This window comes from Pyxicephalus adspersus, chromosome 6 (genome assembly GCF_032062135.1).
Source record: "Pyxicephalus adspersus chromosome 6, UCB_Pads_2.0, whole genome shotgun sequence".
Lineage (NCBI taxonomy): Eukaryota > Metazoa > Chordata > Amphibia > Anura > Pyxicephalidae > Pyxicephalus > Pyxicephalus adspersus.
In genome coordinates, this window is record NC_092863.1 from 97299208 (window position 1) to 97318624 (window position 19417).

Genomic DNA, 19417 nt, shown 5'->3' on the forward strand with positions numbered 1-19417 from the left:
TTCAAATTTAAACTTTAATGTTTATGTTTTGATGATGCAGTACTCCAGAATCAGCTGTTAGGTCTTTATATTTTTCCGTCAAAAAATGAAGCTGTTCCTGATGCTAAGAATGATGTTATTGTCAATTATAAAGATGATCATCCTGAGAGCCCATCTGCTATTTAGCTTCTTTTCGAGGGTACAGTAATGATTACAATTCTAAGGCACTACTGTTTTTATTTGAACTAAAATTCTGTAAATACTGTTGTATTTTGTTGGTGAACATTAAAATTTAATTTGCTTTTCATTTAGTGTCATTTCATTTAGTGTTATTTCATTTTAATATATACAGCATACTCGTATATAACCTTCAAAAATCCGGAATTTTCAAAAATCCGACACTCCTCAGCTCCGAAGGTTGCCGGATTTTTGAATGTCAATTGTACTTTCATATATCATATATAAGTGTTGAGTAGATCCCCTTTACAAAAAATCTGGTGCATCCCTTTTTGCTCAATGATTAAAAGATTTATAAACATCAATTGAAATTATCCCCATGACTGGCATTGTAGATTGCCTTTTGCTAGAGTTCGTGGAAACAATTCCCTACACATTTTCTCCATCGTATTATTTTTGTTCAGCAAGCAGGAACTGATAACTAAATAAACGAAACAAAAAACTGAGCACCTTGCCAAAGGGAAATCGCTAGCTTCCTGTACAAAGCAAAAGTAGTCCAGTAAAAAACCAATCCAATAGATAATGCCTGGGAATCATTTTATTTGAAGTCATTCTGACAACGGAAGGTAAATTCATATAATTGTTAGTGACTGAGAGGATCATTTATTGAGTGTTAGGTTAGTTCGAATAGATTAGTGTTAGGTTTTTTTAGTGTTAGGTCAAGCACTAAGCCGGTGGAGGGGGTTAAGCTTGAACACTATGTAGGGGGGTTGAGGTCAGGCATTAGCCGGGGGGAGGGGGTCAAATTTAGACCCTAGGTTGATGTGGCATCGGGTAGGAAGTCATTATGGTTAGGACCTTACACACTAAGTGATGAGGTAAATGTAGGCACTGGGCACAAGTTTATGGTTTGGAACTTAACAGGGGGGCGGTTAGGTTTAGGCGTCAGGATGGAAGTGGTTATAGTTAAGCTCCAGGAAGGATGGTTGAGCTAAAACACAAGGTGAAAGGACAAATTTTGGCACTAGGCAGAAGGTTAGGTTTAGACACTAAGCAGGGTTAGGCACCAGGTTGGACGTGGTTCTATAAGGCACCAAGCAGTGGGGTTGACCTTGGGCACTAGGAGGGAGGTTATATTTAGGCACTGGACAGGGGGCTAAGGTTAGGCACTAGGCAGGGTTATGATTAGGCAAACATGGTATGACTAGACAACAGGTTGGAAAGGGTTTAGATAAGGCAATATGCAGGAGAGCCTAAAGCAGAACTAAACCGGTGATACTCACCTGTCCCCCTACCCTTGCAAGGCACCACCAACTCTATTCTTCTTTTTGTGAATGATGATCTCCTGGCCTGGCCCGGATGATGTATTTGCAATAATGACCTGTCTGATCATAGATTCCTGAAAGTGGATCTTTACTTCCACTTTAGGAGCACGAACCAGAAAAAGTCGGGTTAAGGTTAGGCACCCAGACAATGGTTTGGGGTTAAGTAATCATAATTGCAACAAGATGGAGTTTCAGCACTCAAGGTAGCAAATTATGAGAAGAGATGCAGAAGGTAGGCTTCTAGGAGCTTAATTGGGGACAGCTCGGTGGTGTGAAATGGAAATATAAGCAAATACTTACTGCTACTCTGCACTGGCAATTAAAAAACTGTGACAATGGCTAGACTGTCAGTTATACAGAAGTGGGGCTTGGAATGAACATTTCCACATAAACAGGACAAGAAAAAAAAGGGAATTCTTCATGGCCCAAAAAAAATTAGGATAACAGCTTCAGTTTGTGAGCAGCGTACATTCTTGAAATTCATGGATATAAAACAGATAAAATTCTTGAAACCAATTTGGTTGTTTTCTTTTTAGCATTAAGGACGCTGTGGATAATAATAACATACACAGAGGCTGTGTCACCGAATCCGCTATTGATCTGTTTATATAAACATATGTCAGCTTTGGTAAAGACCAAATTCAGCTTTAGGCTGGAGGATATCTTAATACATTTTAGGCATTTTAGATGCCTCAGCTTTTTTTTTCATCCGTTATGGGGTCAGTCCACCCTAAACTTATATGTCTTAGTTATAATTTGGGTGACTAAGCTAATATCTTCCTGTATACTGAGGATGAGGAATAGACAAAAAATCCATTCTATATGGTTATGGTCCACATATCTAGGTTAGTTTTAAGAGAAAGCAAGATGTTTTTCAATTTAAGTGCAAAGCATGGCTGTGGGAACACCTTGAAGCCATCTCAATATGTTAAATCAGTTTATATGATTCTGATAAAGATATTTTGGTGTGCACCATAGATTTTGCAATGGAAGTTACATCAGCCTTGATTGAAGAAGGCAATACCAGGATTTGAGGGTTGCTTGTGAATATAATGACAGGCATAGTAGGCTCAGCCAGTCCAACGTTTGTCTTCGTCTGGTGGCTTACTATACCTGTCAATGATAGGTATAGTAGGGGTCAGCCAATGTGGCCACCGAATGATGAAAAATGTCATCTACCAGCAGCTTACTAAACTTGGCAATAATAGGCATAGTAGGGCTCAGCCTATGACCGTTGTTATAATCCAGTGACCTACTATACCACCGGACAATGACAGCTACCAGGACTGGCTGATAACAGGACATCGAAACCTAACAGGACTAGGTGGTATTTGGACATTGACAACTACCAGGGCTAGCTACACCATCACTACCAGGACTTTAAGGTTGCTTATGATTCTATTATGCATCAATGACCGGTATAGTAGGCTAAGCCAATCTGGCCAGCCGCCAATGACAACCATCATTGTTTGGAGGCCTACTATACCTGTCAATGATAAGTAAAGTGGAGCTCAGGCAATGTGGTCTTCAAAAGATGACAGCCTACTGTCAATGTTAGGTATAATAGGGCTCAGCCAATCCGGCCAACAGACAAAGACAACCATCATTGTTTGGTGGCCTACTATATCTGTCAATGATAAGTAAAGTAGGCCTCAGGCAATTTGGCCTTCAAACAATGATAGCTGTCATTGTCCAGCAGCCTACCTGTCAATGATAGACATTTTAGGGCTCAGCCAAACCAGCCACCGAAAAATGACAGCAGGTATTGTCCAGTGGCCTACTTTACCCTTCGAAGTTACGTAAGTTTGGAATCAGGTAATGTGGCCTTCAAATGATGACATCTGTCATCGTCTGGCTGCTACTATATGACAAGTTTATGACAAGAAAATATATTATTATTATTAAACAAGAGTAGTATACATGGTCATTGTGGAAGTGAATGAGCCCTGTATTCTACTTCCAAATATCTCTATCAGTTACACCATTCAAGTTATTAGAGTTTCTAATTTGATTGACCCAGGAGTGCTCTACCAGGTTCTACTTTTATAAATATGTCTTTGTAAAATTAGGAATAAGAATTATAAAGATAGCAAATTTCAATTTTGGTCATCAGATCACCACTTTAAAAAGGCACCTAATGTTAATCATAACATAACATAACATAAATCATAAAGGCACCATAATGTTCAAATCTACTAAGCTACATCCATTACATGCAATAATATATTCCAAATTTTCCATAGAGTTGGGCCACACAATAAACATTTGTTTGTTGGACGTTGTAAAAAAATCATTTTAAATATGATCGTCTTTGAGTCATCCCAGAGTTCTGGTCAATTAGCTGTTTCTTCTGGAGAATAAGATGACTTTTGTGACCAAGTTCATTCATTGACTTTTTCTGAGACTTTTAACCTTTTGGTAACAAAGCAGAGCTGCTATGAAACATTCCAGAAATGTGTTCTGATGCTTTTAATTCATAGTCAAAATGAGGGCTATTTTGAACACAAGACATTATGTGTGTTATTATATCAGGGAATTTATGTTCAACTATAAATTTTAACTTAATGAACAAGACTAGATATGTATTGTTATACCTAATCATTATAATTTAAAAGTTTTTAATTATTGAGACAGGTAAATAATATAAAAAAGCATATGACTGTTTATATTTAATATCTAGCTAACAGGTGGGAATCTAGTCACCTTTTCAAATACTTACCCATACATACCTGTAACCTTTGAAAAGTCAAAGCCTAGACATTGATTAACTTCTGGAGCAAGCTGTGCTTTGATATGCAAAAAGAAACAACTGCAGAGTTTGTAATGGTCATTAAAGAGTTTCAAGCGGTTGCAGAAGAGCTCAGCTCTTAAGATCACCCACAACCTCAGTTGTGTTTAGCAAAAGATTCCTTTTGCAAGTCATGCACACCGCCCCCGCTCCCTATCAAGCCTCCGTCCTGCACACGAGCGAGCAGGGAAACCCCATTCGTATCTAGGAGTTGCCCGTATGTCAGATGTCCTTAACTAGGGGACTACCTGTAATACCAATATGTATATATATAAATATATATATATATATATATATATATATATATATATATATATACATTATCTATATTTATATATATACATTCATCAGTGAAGCTGGGTGATCCAGCAAACCTGGAATGAAGTTTTTAAAAGTAACTTTCTATTTGTTAGCAAATGTTTTCATCCTTGACCTGACCTATTATTAATATTATATTATTAAACAGGATTTATATAGCGCCAACATATTACGAAGCACTGTACATTAAATAGGGATTGCAAATGATAGACTAGACAATGATATAGGAGGAGAGGACCCTGCCCGAAGAGCTTACAATCTAGTAGGTGGGGGACCTATAGGAATACCAATGCAGAAAATAGATTTTTAATCACCTGTGCCAGACAGCATTAAAGTTATGGGGGTTTCAGTCATATTCCTGTACTTAGTTGAGATCACAGGTCCCAAGAAGATTTCATTGAACATACAGAACCTAGAAAACATCTTTCCAAAGCTCTTACTATAAGTCAGTATTAGCATAATTGTGTGCCCTGTGTTTTGTGGATCCCATAGGTATTTAAGGTAGGTATTTAATAATTAATTGAAAGATTTTTTTAATGCAAGTAACTGAATATGACTTGGCATCAGCCTTTGATGATCCTCGTTATGGCAGCACCGACACTAGGATAGGTAGAGGTAGCCAAGGGCCAATTAAATAGTACCAAGGGATAGGTAGTATCAAGGGCCAATTAGCTCTTGATGCTTACAAATGCCCTGGCAAAAAACATCTGACCTGAATACATGGTGGGCCCACCAGTCAGCTCCTTTCCTTTTTGTCTGATCAATAGGCTGGGGGTAAATGAAGAGAACATCAATGTATTTTTTATTTTAAGTGTAAATCTTATGATATAATTAAAAAAGTATTTATAATAAACATTTAATTTTTGTTGAATTAATTATATCTTATATTATCAGATACTCAGATGCAGTGTGCAAGAGCCACTGTATTAGCATCAGTAATAGCATTGCATCTCTTTGTTGTTCTTCCCTAGTAAAATACAAGAATTAGTATTTAAAAACAATTTCCTAAAATGCACCATATTATTATAATTTAATTCTGCATATTGGAGGGCATAACAAAATATGGGTTTTGGGACTTCATAGTAAATAAAATGAAACATTGTGTATTCCTCAGATCTTCGTTTAGCGTCACAGAAAAGTTTTTCCATGAACAAGCACTGAGAACGTCCGGGTGGAATTCCTAGAATGTGAATTTTCAGTGCTGTCTTGAGTGGAAGATGCATAATAGGCAGCATCTATTTATAGTAAATTGGGATAAAGATATACAAGACTGGCAGAGGATGTATTCCCAAATCCCGAGCTTATAAATGTAAAATTACTTTGGACTAAATTCCTACTGAAAAAAAATAGAAGACACGTTCTCAAGTAGACCACGGCTGTGGGTCAATAGACCATAGGCAAAGATAGAAACAACCTATATATATTTCTCGTGGTCGGGCCACCATGATAAGTGCTAACCTTGCACATTTTGTTGGAAATGTTTTACTAATGCTTATTATATTGTACAGAACTGTCTTCTTAATGTCCTTGATGAGGTGGAGGATTCTTTATTATGTCATGATGTCCGTAGAAGGAAGCATACAGCCCAACTCCTGTATATGTTTTTATCTTGATGTAATCTAAATAGAAGCTTGCAAATTACCATTTATTTTCCATGCTGCTATTTTCTTGTGTTGGTTTCTTTTTTTCTTTTGGTTGGATGACACCCAACTATTTCTTGTGGCCTCAAGAAGTCATAGACTGTGGCCCAGGGCTATAGTCAGTTGTGTCATCATACTGCCTGGGTTTATCATAGACATTGTTGTTGGTTGGAATCAGCAGAAGATGTTCTATTGGATGATTCCAGGACTATTTTTTGGATGAATGATGAATGCGCACCCATTTTATTCACCGTCCCTATCTGTATTAAAAAAGCATTGGTAGATATAAACTTTCATTTTCCAATACCAGTTCATTCTAACATGCAAACACCTTTGAAGCCAACTCACAGCTATGTACTAGGAGGAAAGGACAGGGGTAAATAAATGACCACAAATAAAATTCTAAATATGGGTGCCGTGTGGGGCATAAGGGGAGCCAGAATGGGGGTTTTCACTGATACTGGAGTTGGGCTTTCAGAGTAACACATATGTTATTGGAATTAATTAGATATATAAGGATAATATTTAATAATTAACTGACAGATTTTACGAGTCACTGACTCTCAACAAACATGCAGCATAGGAAGTTGATCAAAAATCAGAACTTCTGATCTGCATTCAGATCTAAAGGAAAAGAAGTTTTAAAAAGAGATCAGCTATGGAAACATATGTGTTTCTTCCTGACTGCCTGGTAGTGTTGGTCGAATAGCTCACTATTCGATTCGGCAGCTATTCGCTCGAATATAGCAAAAGAATTCGGGTGGTCGAACATCGAATTCGAACACCATTAAAGTCAATGGGAGGAAAAATTCGAAATTTTTTAAACACTGTGTAGAGCTTCTACAGCCTCCAAACAGATGTAAAAAGATACATTATAAAAGGATACATAAATGATACATTGTAAAAAGATACATTGTAAAAGGATACATAAAAAGATACAATATAAAAAGATACATAACACTAATACATACCCCTGTACTTCACATGAAGATTAAAGAGCACCTGTCAAATCTATTTTAGGCTAAAGCTAGGTACACACTTCCGATAATTATTGTTAGAAAATGAACGATTACGTCCGATCAACGAATATGCACGATTATACTTGAACAATCATATTGTGCACAATTCTGTACATGCTGGAACAATATGATTGTTCATATATAATCCACCAACAGCGTCCACACGCTAGATACAATCGTTTGAACGATGCAGGGAGGGACATGTAAAGGAGAAAGTGTACCGCAGAAACATGCACAATGACTGAACAACACCATACTGTACACACGATAGATAGTGAAAGATCGTCGGCCAATCAGATCCACTGTGGTGGTCGTTCATTTCCAACGACAATCCTCGTTCGTCAGCATCCTTGGTCACTTTTTTTTGGCCAATCGGTTGTTCAGCGGTCGTTCGTCAGTCGTTTCTAACGATAATTATTGGACCTGTGTATGCAGCTTTAGTCTACACGGACTGTTTCCCCAGCGTTTAACCTGAGGCTTTTTAAAGCCCATGTTTGAAGTCCCCATGCATTCCCATGGGCTAATCTACACCAGGACGTTTCCTTCAGGCACGCTTTTGGGCGTTATCTTAAACGTTGCTTGCAACATTTAAAAAATTAAAACGCTGGATAAACGCGGAAAAACGCTTCCATTGAACTCAATAAAGGCTTTTTCAAGCGTTTTTAAGCTTTTATGAAAGCTTTTATTGAAACAATGGGGGCCTTTATAAATATTTTTAGCAGGACTTTGGAATCTGGAAGCCCCCTTTAATAAGGAGACTCCCAGATCTCCACCGCCCCACCCTGGGGAATGAGTACAGGGGTACATAAATCCCCTTACTCATTCCCTGAAAGGGTTAAAATATAAGTAAAAAATAGGACAAGGCTTTAATTTAAAATTATTTTATAAATGTGTGTGTGTTTGTGTAATTTAACTTTTTTTTTTTTTTTTTTTTACAGGTTATCCCAATGACAGGAGGATTTCCAGGGTTGCAATGAACAGAGCCCTGGAAATCCTGATGACAGTGAGGGATTGCAGGGCACTAGGGGTTAAATGAGGACAAGCCTCTCCATTCACCCCCAGTGCTCTGGCTGAGGTTTTATATTTCTCAGCCATTCAGCACTAGAGATGAATGGGGAGACTTGTGCCCATTCATCCCTAGTGCTCTGTGATTGGCTGAGAAATAGGAAATCCTGATGAGAGCTCAAGCATCATCAGGATTTCCTTTTCCTCAGCCAATCAGGGAGCAGAGCAATCAGCAGAACTTTACTATGCTGACAGCTCTGCTCCCTTGATCGCTCCTGCAGCGCTAGAGGAGCTGTGACATGTATTACACATACAGAATACATGTCACAGCTCCTCTAGCACTGCGGGAGTAATCAGGGGAGCAGAGCTGTCAGCATAGTAAAGCTCCGCTAATTGCTCTGCTCCCTGATTGGCTGAGGAATAGAGGAATAGGTATGAATAGAGATAGTGAGGCTGATTCATCAAGCAAAATCGGAACGCACCTGCTTTCAATTAGCTGTGACCGCAAAGTTCCCATGGTCCAGGAATCCCACAATGACATTATGATTCATAATGTCATTGTCGGATAACCTGTAAAAAATAAAAAAAGAACAAGTTTAAAATAAAAAAACACATACGTAATAAATAATTTAAGAAAAAAAAAAAAAAAACAATTTTTTTTTCCTCCAGAATTTTTGCTGTCGAATCCCGTGCTTTTTGGGTCGGGTCTACCCGAATTCGAACAGCCATATTCGGGTCGAATATAGAGACAACCCGAATTCCAACATCAACACTACTGCCTAGTGTTGTTTTGGTTGACTTTCATGGTGATTGGTATAAATACAATCTTAATTTCTTAAAGTAATACTTAATTATTCAGAGATATAGATAGTCCGACATATGGATGAATCCTAGATACGAATGGGGCTTCCCTGCTCGCTCGTGTACAGGATGGTGGCTTGATGGGGGGGGGGGGGGTGGTTTGCATGACTTGCAGAAGAAATCTTTTGCTAAACACAGCTGAGGTTGTGGGTGATCTTACAGTGGTGAGCTCCTTCTGTAACCTCTCGTAACTAATGATCAAGACAAACTCTGCAGTTGTTTATTTTTGCATATCAAAGCACGGCTTGCTCCAGTCAATGAATGTCTAGGCTCCATGAAGTTTTTTGCTTTTGCTTTAGAACTTAATTCAACTTAAGAATAAACCTACAGTCCCTATCTTGTGTGTAACCCGGGGACTACCTGTAGATAGGTTTATATCAATGGTTATTGTGAACTATAAGGGATAGTCAGTGCCTGACTTTGCCTCTATAGGAAAAGAAATGGAGTGTAGGAGGTGCTGGATCCAAATTAAAAAGTCACATCTAATCTTCAACAAGTACACTGAATTTGGTGTGAATAATAATGTAAAGTAAATAATAATGCCAGAGAGCACAAGATTGTAGTAAACAAGAATGCTTCCATTGTGAAATAGATGGAGACAACCTACTACATGGAAAATGTAATTTATAGAGTTTCAGAAGAAACAGGGTATTGATGACCACCCAAAGCTCAAATAATGTGATTTAGCAAAGTTTGTTTTTAAAGAATATGTAAAGAATTTAAGGTTGAGAGCCCCTTGTCATTTTATTTCTCAGTCCCAAACAGTTAAGTGAAAATTTTTGCAAACCAAGTGAATGTCCTTGTTAGACAGCTGCCATCAGAATAAATGTCCCTATTGAAGAATTTTCCTCTACATTTAATCCTTGTAACAATTGGAAAATGTTGGAGGTGTCATTACTTTCTCTTCAGAAGACAAAGGTCTCCGGGAACAATAAAGAGGGTGAATTTACCATGAGGACACATAACCAACAATACACCTGAAGAGGTTTTTCTATCTTCCATGCTTTATCCAAAACTAAATCAAAAGTTTTGACATCACTGGCATTGCATACATTTTAATTAAGAGCAGCACGGTGGCCTTTGCAGTGTTAGGTCCCAGGTTCAAATCTTGGCCAGGACACTAGCTGCATGGAGTTTGCAGGTTCTCCCCCTGTCTGCGTGGGTTTCTTCCCACATCCCAAAAACATGCAGAAAGGGTAATTGGTTTTCCCTCAAAATTGACCTTAGACTACATTAATGACATATGTCTATGGTAGGGACATTAGATTGTGAGCTCCTTTGAGGGACAGTTAGTGACATGACTATGGACTTTGTACAGTGCTGCGTAATATGATGGCACTATATAAATACTGTGTAATAATAATATTGTTAACCTTTCAACTGATTAGCAGAAAATGAAGAAAATTTAACTAACTAACAATGCCATTATTTTACAGATTTTCAATTATTTTAACTTTCAGATTGTTTTAAAAAATGACCCTGATAAAAAAAAAATCAGATTGTAATGATTATTATTAACGGAAAGTTCTGTATTTTTGGAATTCCAGCTATTTTTAGGAGCGGAGATTCTTTCAATGTGGATGTGAAGAATGGACTATCATTCAGCGGCTCTGTGGATGACATGTTCGGTTATACCGTTCAGCAGTTCGAAAACGAGGAAGGAAAATGGTAAAGTAGACGGATGCGTTGTCATGGTTTTTCTTTACTGAGTCAGAATGATCTGACCACAACTACTTCCTACCTAGTAACCCAGAACAATGTTTTTACTTTATTTTCTCCAGATTTACTATACCAACCATTGCATTTATGGACATACACACAGACTCTGGGGTAGACCTTCCCTGAATGTGATCTTTCAGTTTATTCATTCCCTTTTAACATCTAAGCAGCATTTGACTAACGCATGGTTTATGCTAAAAAATAGAAGACAATTTCCCAAGTAGACCACTGCTGTGGGTCAATGGACCATAGGCAAAGATAGAACTTGATAAACAACCTATATAAATTTCTCATGGTCGGGCCACAATGATAAGTGCTAAGCTTGCACATTTTGTTGGAAATATTTAACTAATGCTTATTATATTGTACAGAACTGTGTTCTCAATGACCGTGATGAGGTGGAGGATTCTTTAATATCTCATGATAATAAAGGGCATAAAGCCCAACTCCTGTATATGTTTTTAACTTGATGTAATCTACCGGTAATTATCTTGGAAATGAACATTTATTTTCCATGCTGCTTTTTTCTTCCTCATGTCCTGCTTAAGGCACCCTGGTTGGATAACACCCAACTATTTCTTGTGGTCTCAAGAAGTCATAGCCTAGGGCTGCAGTCATTTGTGTCATCATACTGCCTGGGTTTATCATAGACATTGTTATTGGTTGGAATCAGCAGAAGATGTCCGAAAATCTTCTCAAAGGGATCAATTTATAAAGCAGTGAATCTGATGTTCACACCACATTCTTTGGTAAAGGATCAATTGCCAGCTAATCCATCACCCTTTATTCATTTCTATAGTATGCACCAAAGCAAAAAAAAACTGGATTACCAGATAGATAAATCCAGATATGAACAAATACCTAATATAAGGAAGACTTGCCTTCCACACCGGAAGCCCCGCAATGGTACAATACATTATTAGAAAGTTGTAAAACACCTATGTAGACCTCCTCCTTTTCACCTGTTATTTAAGTAGTGTATAACTAAATTGTAATTTTCCAAAAATTAAAAAAAAAATCTTTCTACCATTTCCAGTAGTAAAATTTCACCTCTCATTGCTATGTCTACTCCATGGCCCTGATTTATTAAAACTCTCCAAGGCTGGAGTGGATACACTTTCAGCAGTGAAGCTGGGTAATCCAACAAACCTGGGATGGATCTGGTCCAGGATTCAAAGCATTTGCTAGCAAAAAGCAAATGACATTGAAGAAATCCATTCCAGGTTTGCTTGATCACCTAGCTTCACTGGTGAAAGTGTATTCTCTCCAGCCTTGGAGAGCCTTGTAATGGCAGTATGGGATCCTAACACATGGCGCCTGATTTATTAAATCAGGCGCCATGTGTTAGGATCCCATACTGCCATTATACTGAACACATCATCAGTGGCTGGCTTCTTCTTCTAGGTCATTTGGACCTACTGGATTTTCCACTAGGAATCTTTGGTGAATGGCTGATTCATTGTTTTATGGATAGACCTCCATAGGTTTTGTCCAACCAATATTGGAAAGCATCTTGTTTGATTTTGGGTTTACATACATTTTACCAGTTTTTTTGTGACTTTCCTGAACTCCATATTTAATCCAGATTAGTAACACAGTATTAAAACCAAGGTACCAGCATGCTGGTAAGGCAACTAGCATTTTGATGTCTGCACCATATTTGTATACTATAAGCTCTAATACTTTTAGGTGAATTCCAAGCAAACAGCGAAAGGAACAAATCAATTACATATATATATAGGCTTTTATCTGCCAAAGGCTTTGTATTTATATGTCTGTCCTTACCTAAGGATTACACTGCTCTTCCACACAACTCTGCAAGACCCTATTATTACCCCTGCATTTAAGTAACACTTTCATGTCCTGTTGTGTGCCTAGGGTGTGACTGGATAGTAAAAGGAGAAGCAGCAGACTAATGAGTTCAGCTCTTTTCTCTCTACTTTCTCCTTGTTTGGGCTTGTTTCTTGTTATCACATTAGCATTGCATCACACATGACTAGCAACATACAAATATTCAATATGTGTTGCCCAAAACAATCTTTCCTGATTGCTTCCAGCAACAAAAGAGTAACAGATGAACGAGGGAGTGTTGCATACACAGCGCCATTGTATTATATGAAGGGGAAGAGAACAAGCGAGTAGTGCTCTTCTTCATTGACTTGCTTTGAGGTTGTCAGGACAGATCCATGAACAACGTCGGGTGACCTCTGTACACATGTCATATTCTCTCCTAAGACGAGCCCAATCATTCCTGTTGGGCAAGAATCAGCTGACGTGTGTAAAAATCTTTGGTCCTGCCATCTTCATGGAGTGCTGCTGATTAGAGGCTAAAACCAAGTCAAATTCAGGTACTTACATTGATCACAATTAAAAAAAATACTAATAATGTATCGATACACTATGAGTTATAAATACAAAGCTACACTCAGTTTGTCTTTGATAATAACTTTAATGTACTATCATAAAAATAGAAAAAATCATCTACACTTACAATTATTTACTATACCACGATGCTGTGGAACTATGGGTTGATGTATTGAGTATGAAAGGGTTTTCTATTGTTTATAGTGGCAATATTTTGATTTTCAGGGTGCTAATTGGTTCACCATTGGAAGGACAACCAGCTCGCAAAACAGGTGATGTGTATAAATGTCCAGTGAACATCGCAGGGGAATCAAAATGCAAGAAGATCGACTTGCCAAGTAAGCTGAACCACTTTATTATTAGATAAATAAGAGTTATATGACATAATACCAGCAATACTTCAACTTAAGTTCTTCCTTTTAGGATATACCACCATTGCCAATGTTACAGAGGTGAAAGAAAATATGACCATGGGGTCTACATTGGTCACAAATCCTAAGGGTGGATTTATGGTAAGACTAATGTTGGCATTATTTTGACTCATCTTTTATTAATTTCTAAAGTTCATACCAAAGCAAAAGAACTGGCTTAATAGATAGATAGGGCTAGGTATGAACATAGGAAGGACTTGCTTATCACATGAGAAACCCTACAAGGGTGCAATGCATCAGCGCAATGTACTAAAAATCTGTTAGTACTTGGTATAGACTCGCGGGTAAAATTACCAAAACCATATAGACTTATTACGATACCCAGCAGTACAGAAACAGTACACCCCATAGTTCTGTTCACTCCATGATTTTTTATTTATGTCATCAGTGGCTGTCTTCTTCCTCTTTTTGACTTTTAGAACCAGCCAATTGATGACATATAGAGTATGGTAGCAAAATGCATCACATTATACCTATGGACAAAAAAAATAGGTTGCCATGAAATACCTGCAGGTTATGGTGCCAATATTGCACTTCAGCCCATTGATTGATTTCTATGACCAGTCTCTGTTTGCTGTGGTTTCCAAGAATTATCTTTATTGTGCTATTGATACCAATTAAAGGTGAATGACACTTAAAAGTTCTGCAAGCAGCATTCATATAGAAATAAGTGTATTGTAAAAATGCTGTCATGGGAAATATTATTAAAAATTATACAAAAACTGCTGCCAATCACCAGGACATTTTGGCCGTCCCTTCTTGCCTCCTGCATATTCCTATAGGCCATTGGGGTCTCATTATAGCAATGGGCCATTAGTAATGCAATTAGCCCTAGAAGTTTGTTCTGAGTCTGTCTTAGCACACCTATGCTCTGCTTACTCTTACTTGTCATTCCTGGCATAGGGATTTGAACCTTTCTTTTCTTTATCCAAAACTAAGAAATAAAAATAGCACCTAGTTGATAATCATCCAACACCTAATGCATGTATGGAATATATAATTTGATGGAACACTAAGTCAATTTCTCTGTTCTTGAAGGCCTGTGGACCTCTGTATGCATACAGGTGTGGGAGTCTCCACTACACAACTGGAATTTGTTCAAACGTCAGTTCTAAATTTCAAGTTATAAACTCTATCGCCCCAGGAGTGCAAGGTACAGTATATTCCTGTTTTAAAATTTGGGCATTTTTTAACATGTTAGGTAGCACAGGTCTGAGTTATATAATTAGGTTGTCAAAGGACACAAGTTTATTCAGAAAAAAATACATAAATACGATCCACATATATTGGACATCCTGCATATTCCATTTAGAAAACATTCACAATTGATCCAGAGGAAGGCAGAAAACTCTATAACTAATGAGCCAACCTACTCCAAGATAGTAAAAATATTCCCTCCTGATCCCCAGTTGGATATTCCGTGTCTGATATACTACAAAATCTAGATTCAGATCAGATTTATTCTGACTGTATTTAGGAATACATCTAGCTGTTTTTAAAATAATCTACTGAGCTTGCCAAAACTGCCTGGGCAGGTCCTTATCTACATGGAGTTTGTATGTTTTCCTTGTCTGTGGGTAAAAAAATAGTCCTCAGGTATTTTTGGGGAACGTCTATGTTTACATTAGTGGTGGTGGGATAGTTCCAATCAGAACTGATTCTAAAATCAGATCCTAACTTGGAAATTGAGCAATCCATGTTTCAAAATGCCATTACTAAACCCGGATTGTCCAAAGTCTACTATACATATATATATATACTTAAAATCTTAAATCCGGCACATCTAGCAAAGGCATCACATTGATCCTGAGGTTGTGGCCAATGGGAAGAATGAAATATACTATGTCCTTTGAGTCTTACAGAAGAAAAACGCCTAACAAATGGTGATTTATAGATTTCTGAACAACTTTATCCTATCTGCATAGAGGAAGAATATTATAAGTTTAATAATATATTTCCTATCACTGTTATGTAGTCAGCTTAGATTTGACACCTTTGTTTGGTGCTTACTATGTACAGTGCCATGGAAAACCAATAGTAAAAATGGGACCACAATAAATCATTTTAAAACTTTTTCCACCTTGAATGTGACCTATATAGCCTGTACAATTCAATTGAAAAACAAATCTGCTGGGAAAAAAAAAATTTAAAAAACTTTCAATAAGCCAGTTGCATAAGTTTGCACACCATTAAACTAATTGTTTATAGCAGCTTTTGATTTAATCACTGTGTTCAATCTTCTTGGGCTGGAGTCTATCAGCATGGCATATGTTGACTTGGCATTATTTGCCCACTCTAACTTGCAATTGTGGGGGCATTTCAAGTTCTCAGCACTCTTCAGGTCACCCCACACATTTTCTATTGGATTTAGGTTTAGACCCTGGCTGGGCCATTCCAAAATTTAAATTTTCTTTAGATGAAGTCATTCGTTTGTTGATTTGGATGTATGCTTGGCGTCAATGTTGTTGAAAGGTGAAATTCCTCATCTTCAACTTTCTTGCAAACGCCTGAAAGTTTTGGACCAAAAGTGAACAGTATATGGAACTATTCATAATTCCTCCTCCACCTTGACTAAAGCCCCAGTTCCAGCTAAAGAATAGCAACTATAAAGCATGATACTGCCACTGTCATGCTTCCACATTGGGATAACGAAGGTGATGGTTACATCTTAGCTTTTTTTCATGCCGCTTACATTGAGAATATATAAAAATTTAAAGAAATTTTTGATCCACCTTTGGAGATTTGTTAAAATAGGGTTAGGTAGGTTTATTCAACTTTGTCAAAAATACTTTGAAGGCAAGGCATTTTGCCTACCAAGGTTCCCAAATTTGTATCATAAAGCCAGACATGGGAGTCTTGATCAGCTCACTACAGAATATAAAACTAATGAGATGGGTAAAAAGATCTGTCCCCTGGAATCTCTAATGGAGAGGAAGCTACAGGGGGATGCAATGGGCCTGATTTAACAAAGCTCTCCAAGGCTGGATAGGATACACTTTCATCGTTGAAGCTGGAATGGATGATCCAGCAAACCTGGAATGGATCTGGTCCAGGATCCACTCTTTTTCCTCAGCCTTGGAGAGCTTTAATAAAACAGGTCTAATGCATTAGTATCTACCTAACAGTAAAATTATTGCCTTGGGTGCACATTATCTTTGATCTCTCCCTATCTCTCTCTCTCTCTATATATATGTGTAATGATTTAACCTCCTGTTATTCCTTTACAGAATGTAACACTCAGTTGGATCTGGTGATAGTTCTTGATGGTTCTAACAGTGTGTTCCCTTGGCATGGCGTGAACACTTTTTTAACAAAATTATTGAGCAAAATGGTCATTTCCCCAACACAAACTCAGGTAAACATGCTTTATTATATGGGTATACCAATATGGCAGGTGGGCATTATAATATTCAAAAAGATTAGCATTGGGGTTAGTGGTCCATGGATATTTGTGTGCAGAAAATATAGCACTGTACCGACCTTCATTAAATATATAGTTGATTGCCTTTAATATAAACCTAAAACGTAATTGTTTCCCCAGGCAATGTAGAAATCAACTGCAGACTTGCTATGTAAAAATAATTGATAATGATAGTTGTCGATGAATTCTGTTTAGTCCAATTTCATTTTTTATCCTTCAGCCTCGCTCTATCATCTCCTTGCCATAAGGTCTTCTTTTAGAATGTGGAGGCTAAATACTTACATTCACAACGGACAGGATTCATTAAAGTTCTCCAAACTGAAGAAAGACAATCATGGGAGAACCTGGGTGTTCCAGCAAATCTAGAATGGATCTGGTTCAGAACTGGAGACTTATTAACAGCATGCAATGCCAAGCTGCAATATCTAAAGCTAGTAAAGTACTTTCTTGTAATAAAAGAGGAATAGACTGCAGAGATGGAGACATTATCCTGCCCCTGTACAAAGCTCTCCTCCTGTATCACTGTCTGTATTAGTCGGTCATTTGCAATCCCTATTTAATGTACAGCGCTGCGTAATATGTTGGCGCTATATAAATCCTGTTTATTAATATTAATAATAATAATTATAATAATATTAATAATATTAAGGAAGGGCAACTAAATTAATAAAATGAATGGGGGAGCTCAGCTATGAGGAAAGATTAGCTGAACTGAATCTATTCTCCCTTGAGAAGAGACGTATAAGGGGGATATGATCACCCTGTATAAGTATATAAATATCTCATATAGAGAACTCTCTTCCCCATTATTCACTTTGAGATCATTACAAAGAACAAGAGGGCACTCTTTGCGTCTGGAGGAAAAGAAGTTTAAGCTCCGGATAAGGAAGGTATTCTTCACTGTAAGGTCTGTGAAAATGTGGAATCGGCTCCCTCAGGAAGGAGTTTCAGCAACTACTATAGATTGCTTTAATATAAAGCTGGATTTTTTTCCCTTGTTGAAGCAAATTGTACCAGGGTTTTTTTTTTGCCTTCCTCTGGACCAACTATGTCCTATAGGCTTTTATATCTGGGATATGTTTTTTTCCCTAGTGGTTGAACTTAATGGACTTATGTCTTTTTTTCAACCTAACCTACTATGTTATTATGTAATTAACATGAAATACTGAGATGTGTTTTCTCTAATTTTTTAGATATTTTTTGCAAAAAAAAAAAACTAGCTTTTTGTTGTTTAATATGGCGACTAGATTCTCAGAGAGATATGTTTTTTTAGTAGGTATCTGAACCTGCCATTATTTATCCAAAACTTAGGTAGAGTTTAAGGACCGACCTATTTTGATGAGATAATTTTTTGAGTGTTTTATTTTTCAAGGTTGGCATTGTTCAGTATGGAGAACGTGTGACTCATGAATTCAATCTGAACACACACTCTTCCACAGAGAGTGCACTGGAGGCAGCCAGCAAGATAAGACAACTAAAAGGCAATTTGACGCTTACAGCTCTTGGTATTGAAAGAGCAAGGTATGTTAAGAAAAACATCTTTCATTTGTTGGTTCTAAAAATAGTTGGATCCAAAGGTCAAAACACTGAAAATGTTGTTTTCTTACAACAGTAATAGAAAATCATGAATGCAGGACACTGGTGCAATCAGTAATCTTAAAAATCACATACACCTCAGTTCCATCACACATTCAACAACCCAAGTGCCTACAACCATCTAGCCCAGCCATTCTTAAGCAGGGTTCTGTGGGACCCCAGCGTTTCTACAGGTTTTTTAAACTTTTTAACATAGGGGAATCCATTAAAAAAATCTCAGGGAATCCATTAAAAAAGGTCTCAGGGAACCCCTGCAATATTTACTATATCCAGTATATAACAGTATATTAGTGTGGTGGTTAATAGGAAGAATGCCTCCTATGTTTCTGGCCAGTAGAAGAATGTCACCCTTACAGATAGCCAAAAAGACCACTGGTGTCACCTAAACTGTCCAGAGAGTCACAAACTGCTAATTGCTCAAGGAACCCCTAGCAACCTCTGGAGGAACCCTGGTTGGGAAACACTGGTCCAGATACTCTGAGGAGTTCCTCAAACTGTGACTAACTGACATCTCATTTGATGATGTCTTCATAGTTATAGGTTCAACACCACTTGGTAGAGCCAGTTACATCATTAAACATTTTTTTAAGTTTTATAGAGATGTTAATATAGCCACTATTGTAAGGAGACATTCCATTGGCCGCCACTAACAAGGCTTTTTTCCCATTGACCCCAATAAAAAGTTTTTTTTTAACAATTTGAGATCCTAAATTTACTTCAAAGAGTTCCTCAAGGGTAAAAAAGTTGAGAGAGGCTGCTCTAGTCCAATGCGCC

The 19417-nt window shown here is 37.5% G+C and overlaps 1 protein-coding gene across 1 annotated transcript in view; it reads left to right on the forward strand.

The window, feature by feature from the left end:
* The window catches only part of ITGA1 (integrin subunit alpha 1), a 77306-nt gene that overhangs the window by 14633 nt on the left and 43256 nt on the right, over nt 1-19417 (forward strand). Inside the window, exons 2-7 of the mRNA XM_072416688.1 lie at nt 10660-10780; nt 13421-13533; nt 13619-13707; nt 14665-14779; nt 16854-16981; nt 18420-18568. Of these exons, the coding sequence (XP_072272789.1) occupies nt 10660-10780; nt 13421-13533; nt 13619-13707; nt 14665-14779; nt 16854-16981; nt 18420-18568 (715 nt within the window). The remainder of the gene's footprint in view (nt 1-10659; nt 10781-13420; nt 13534-13618; nt 13708-14664; nt 14780-16853; nt 16982-18419; nt 18569-19417) is intronic.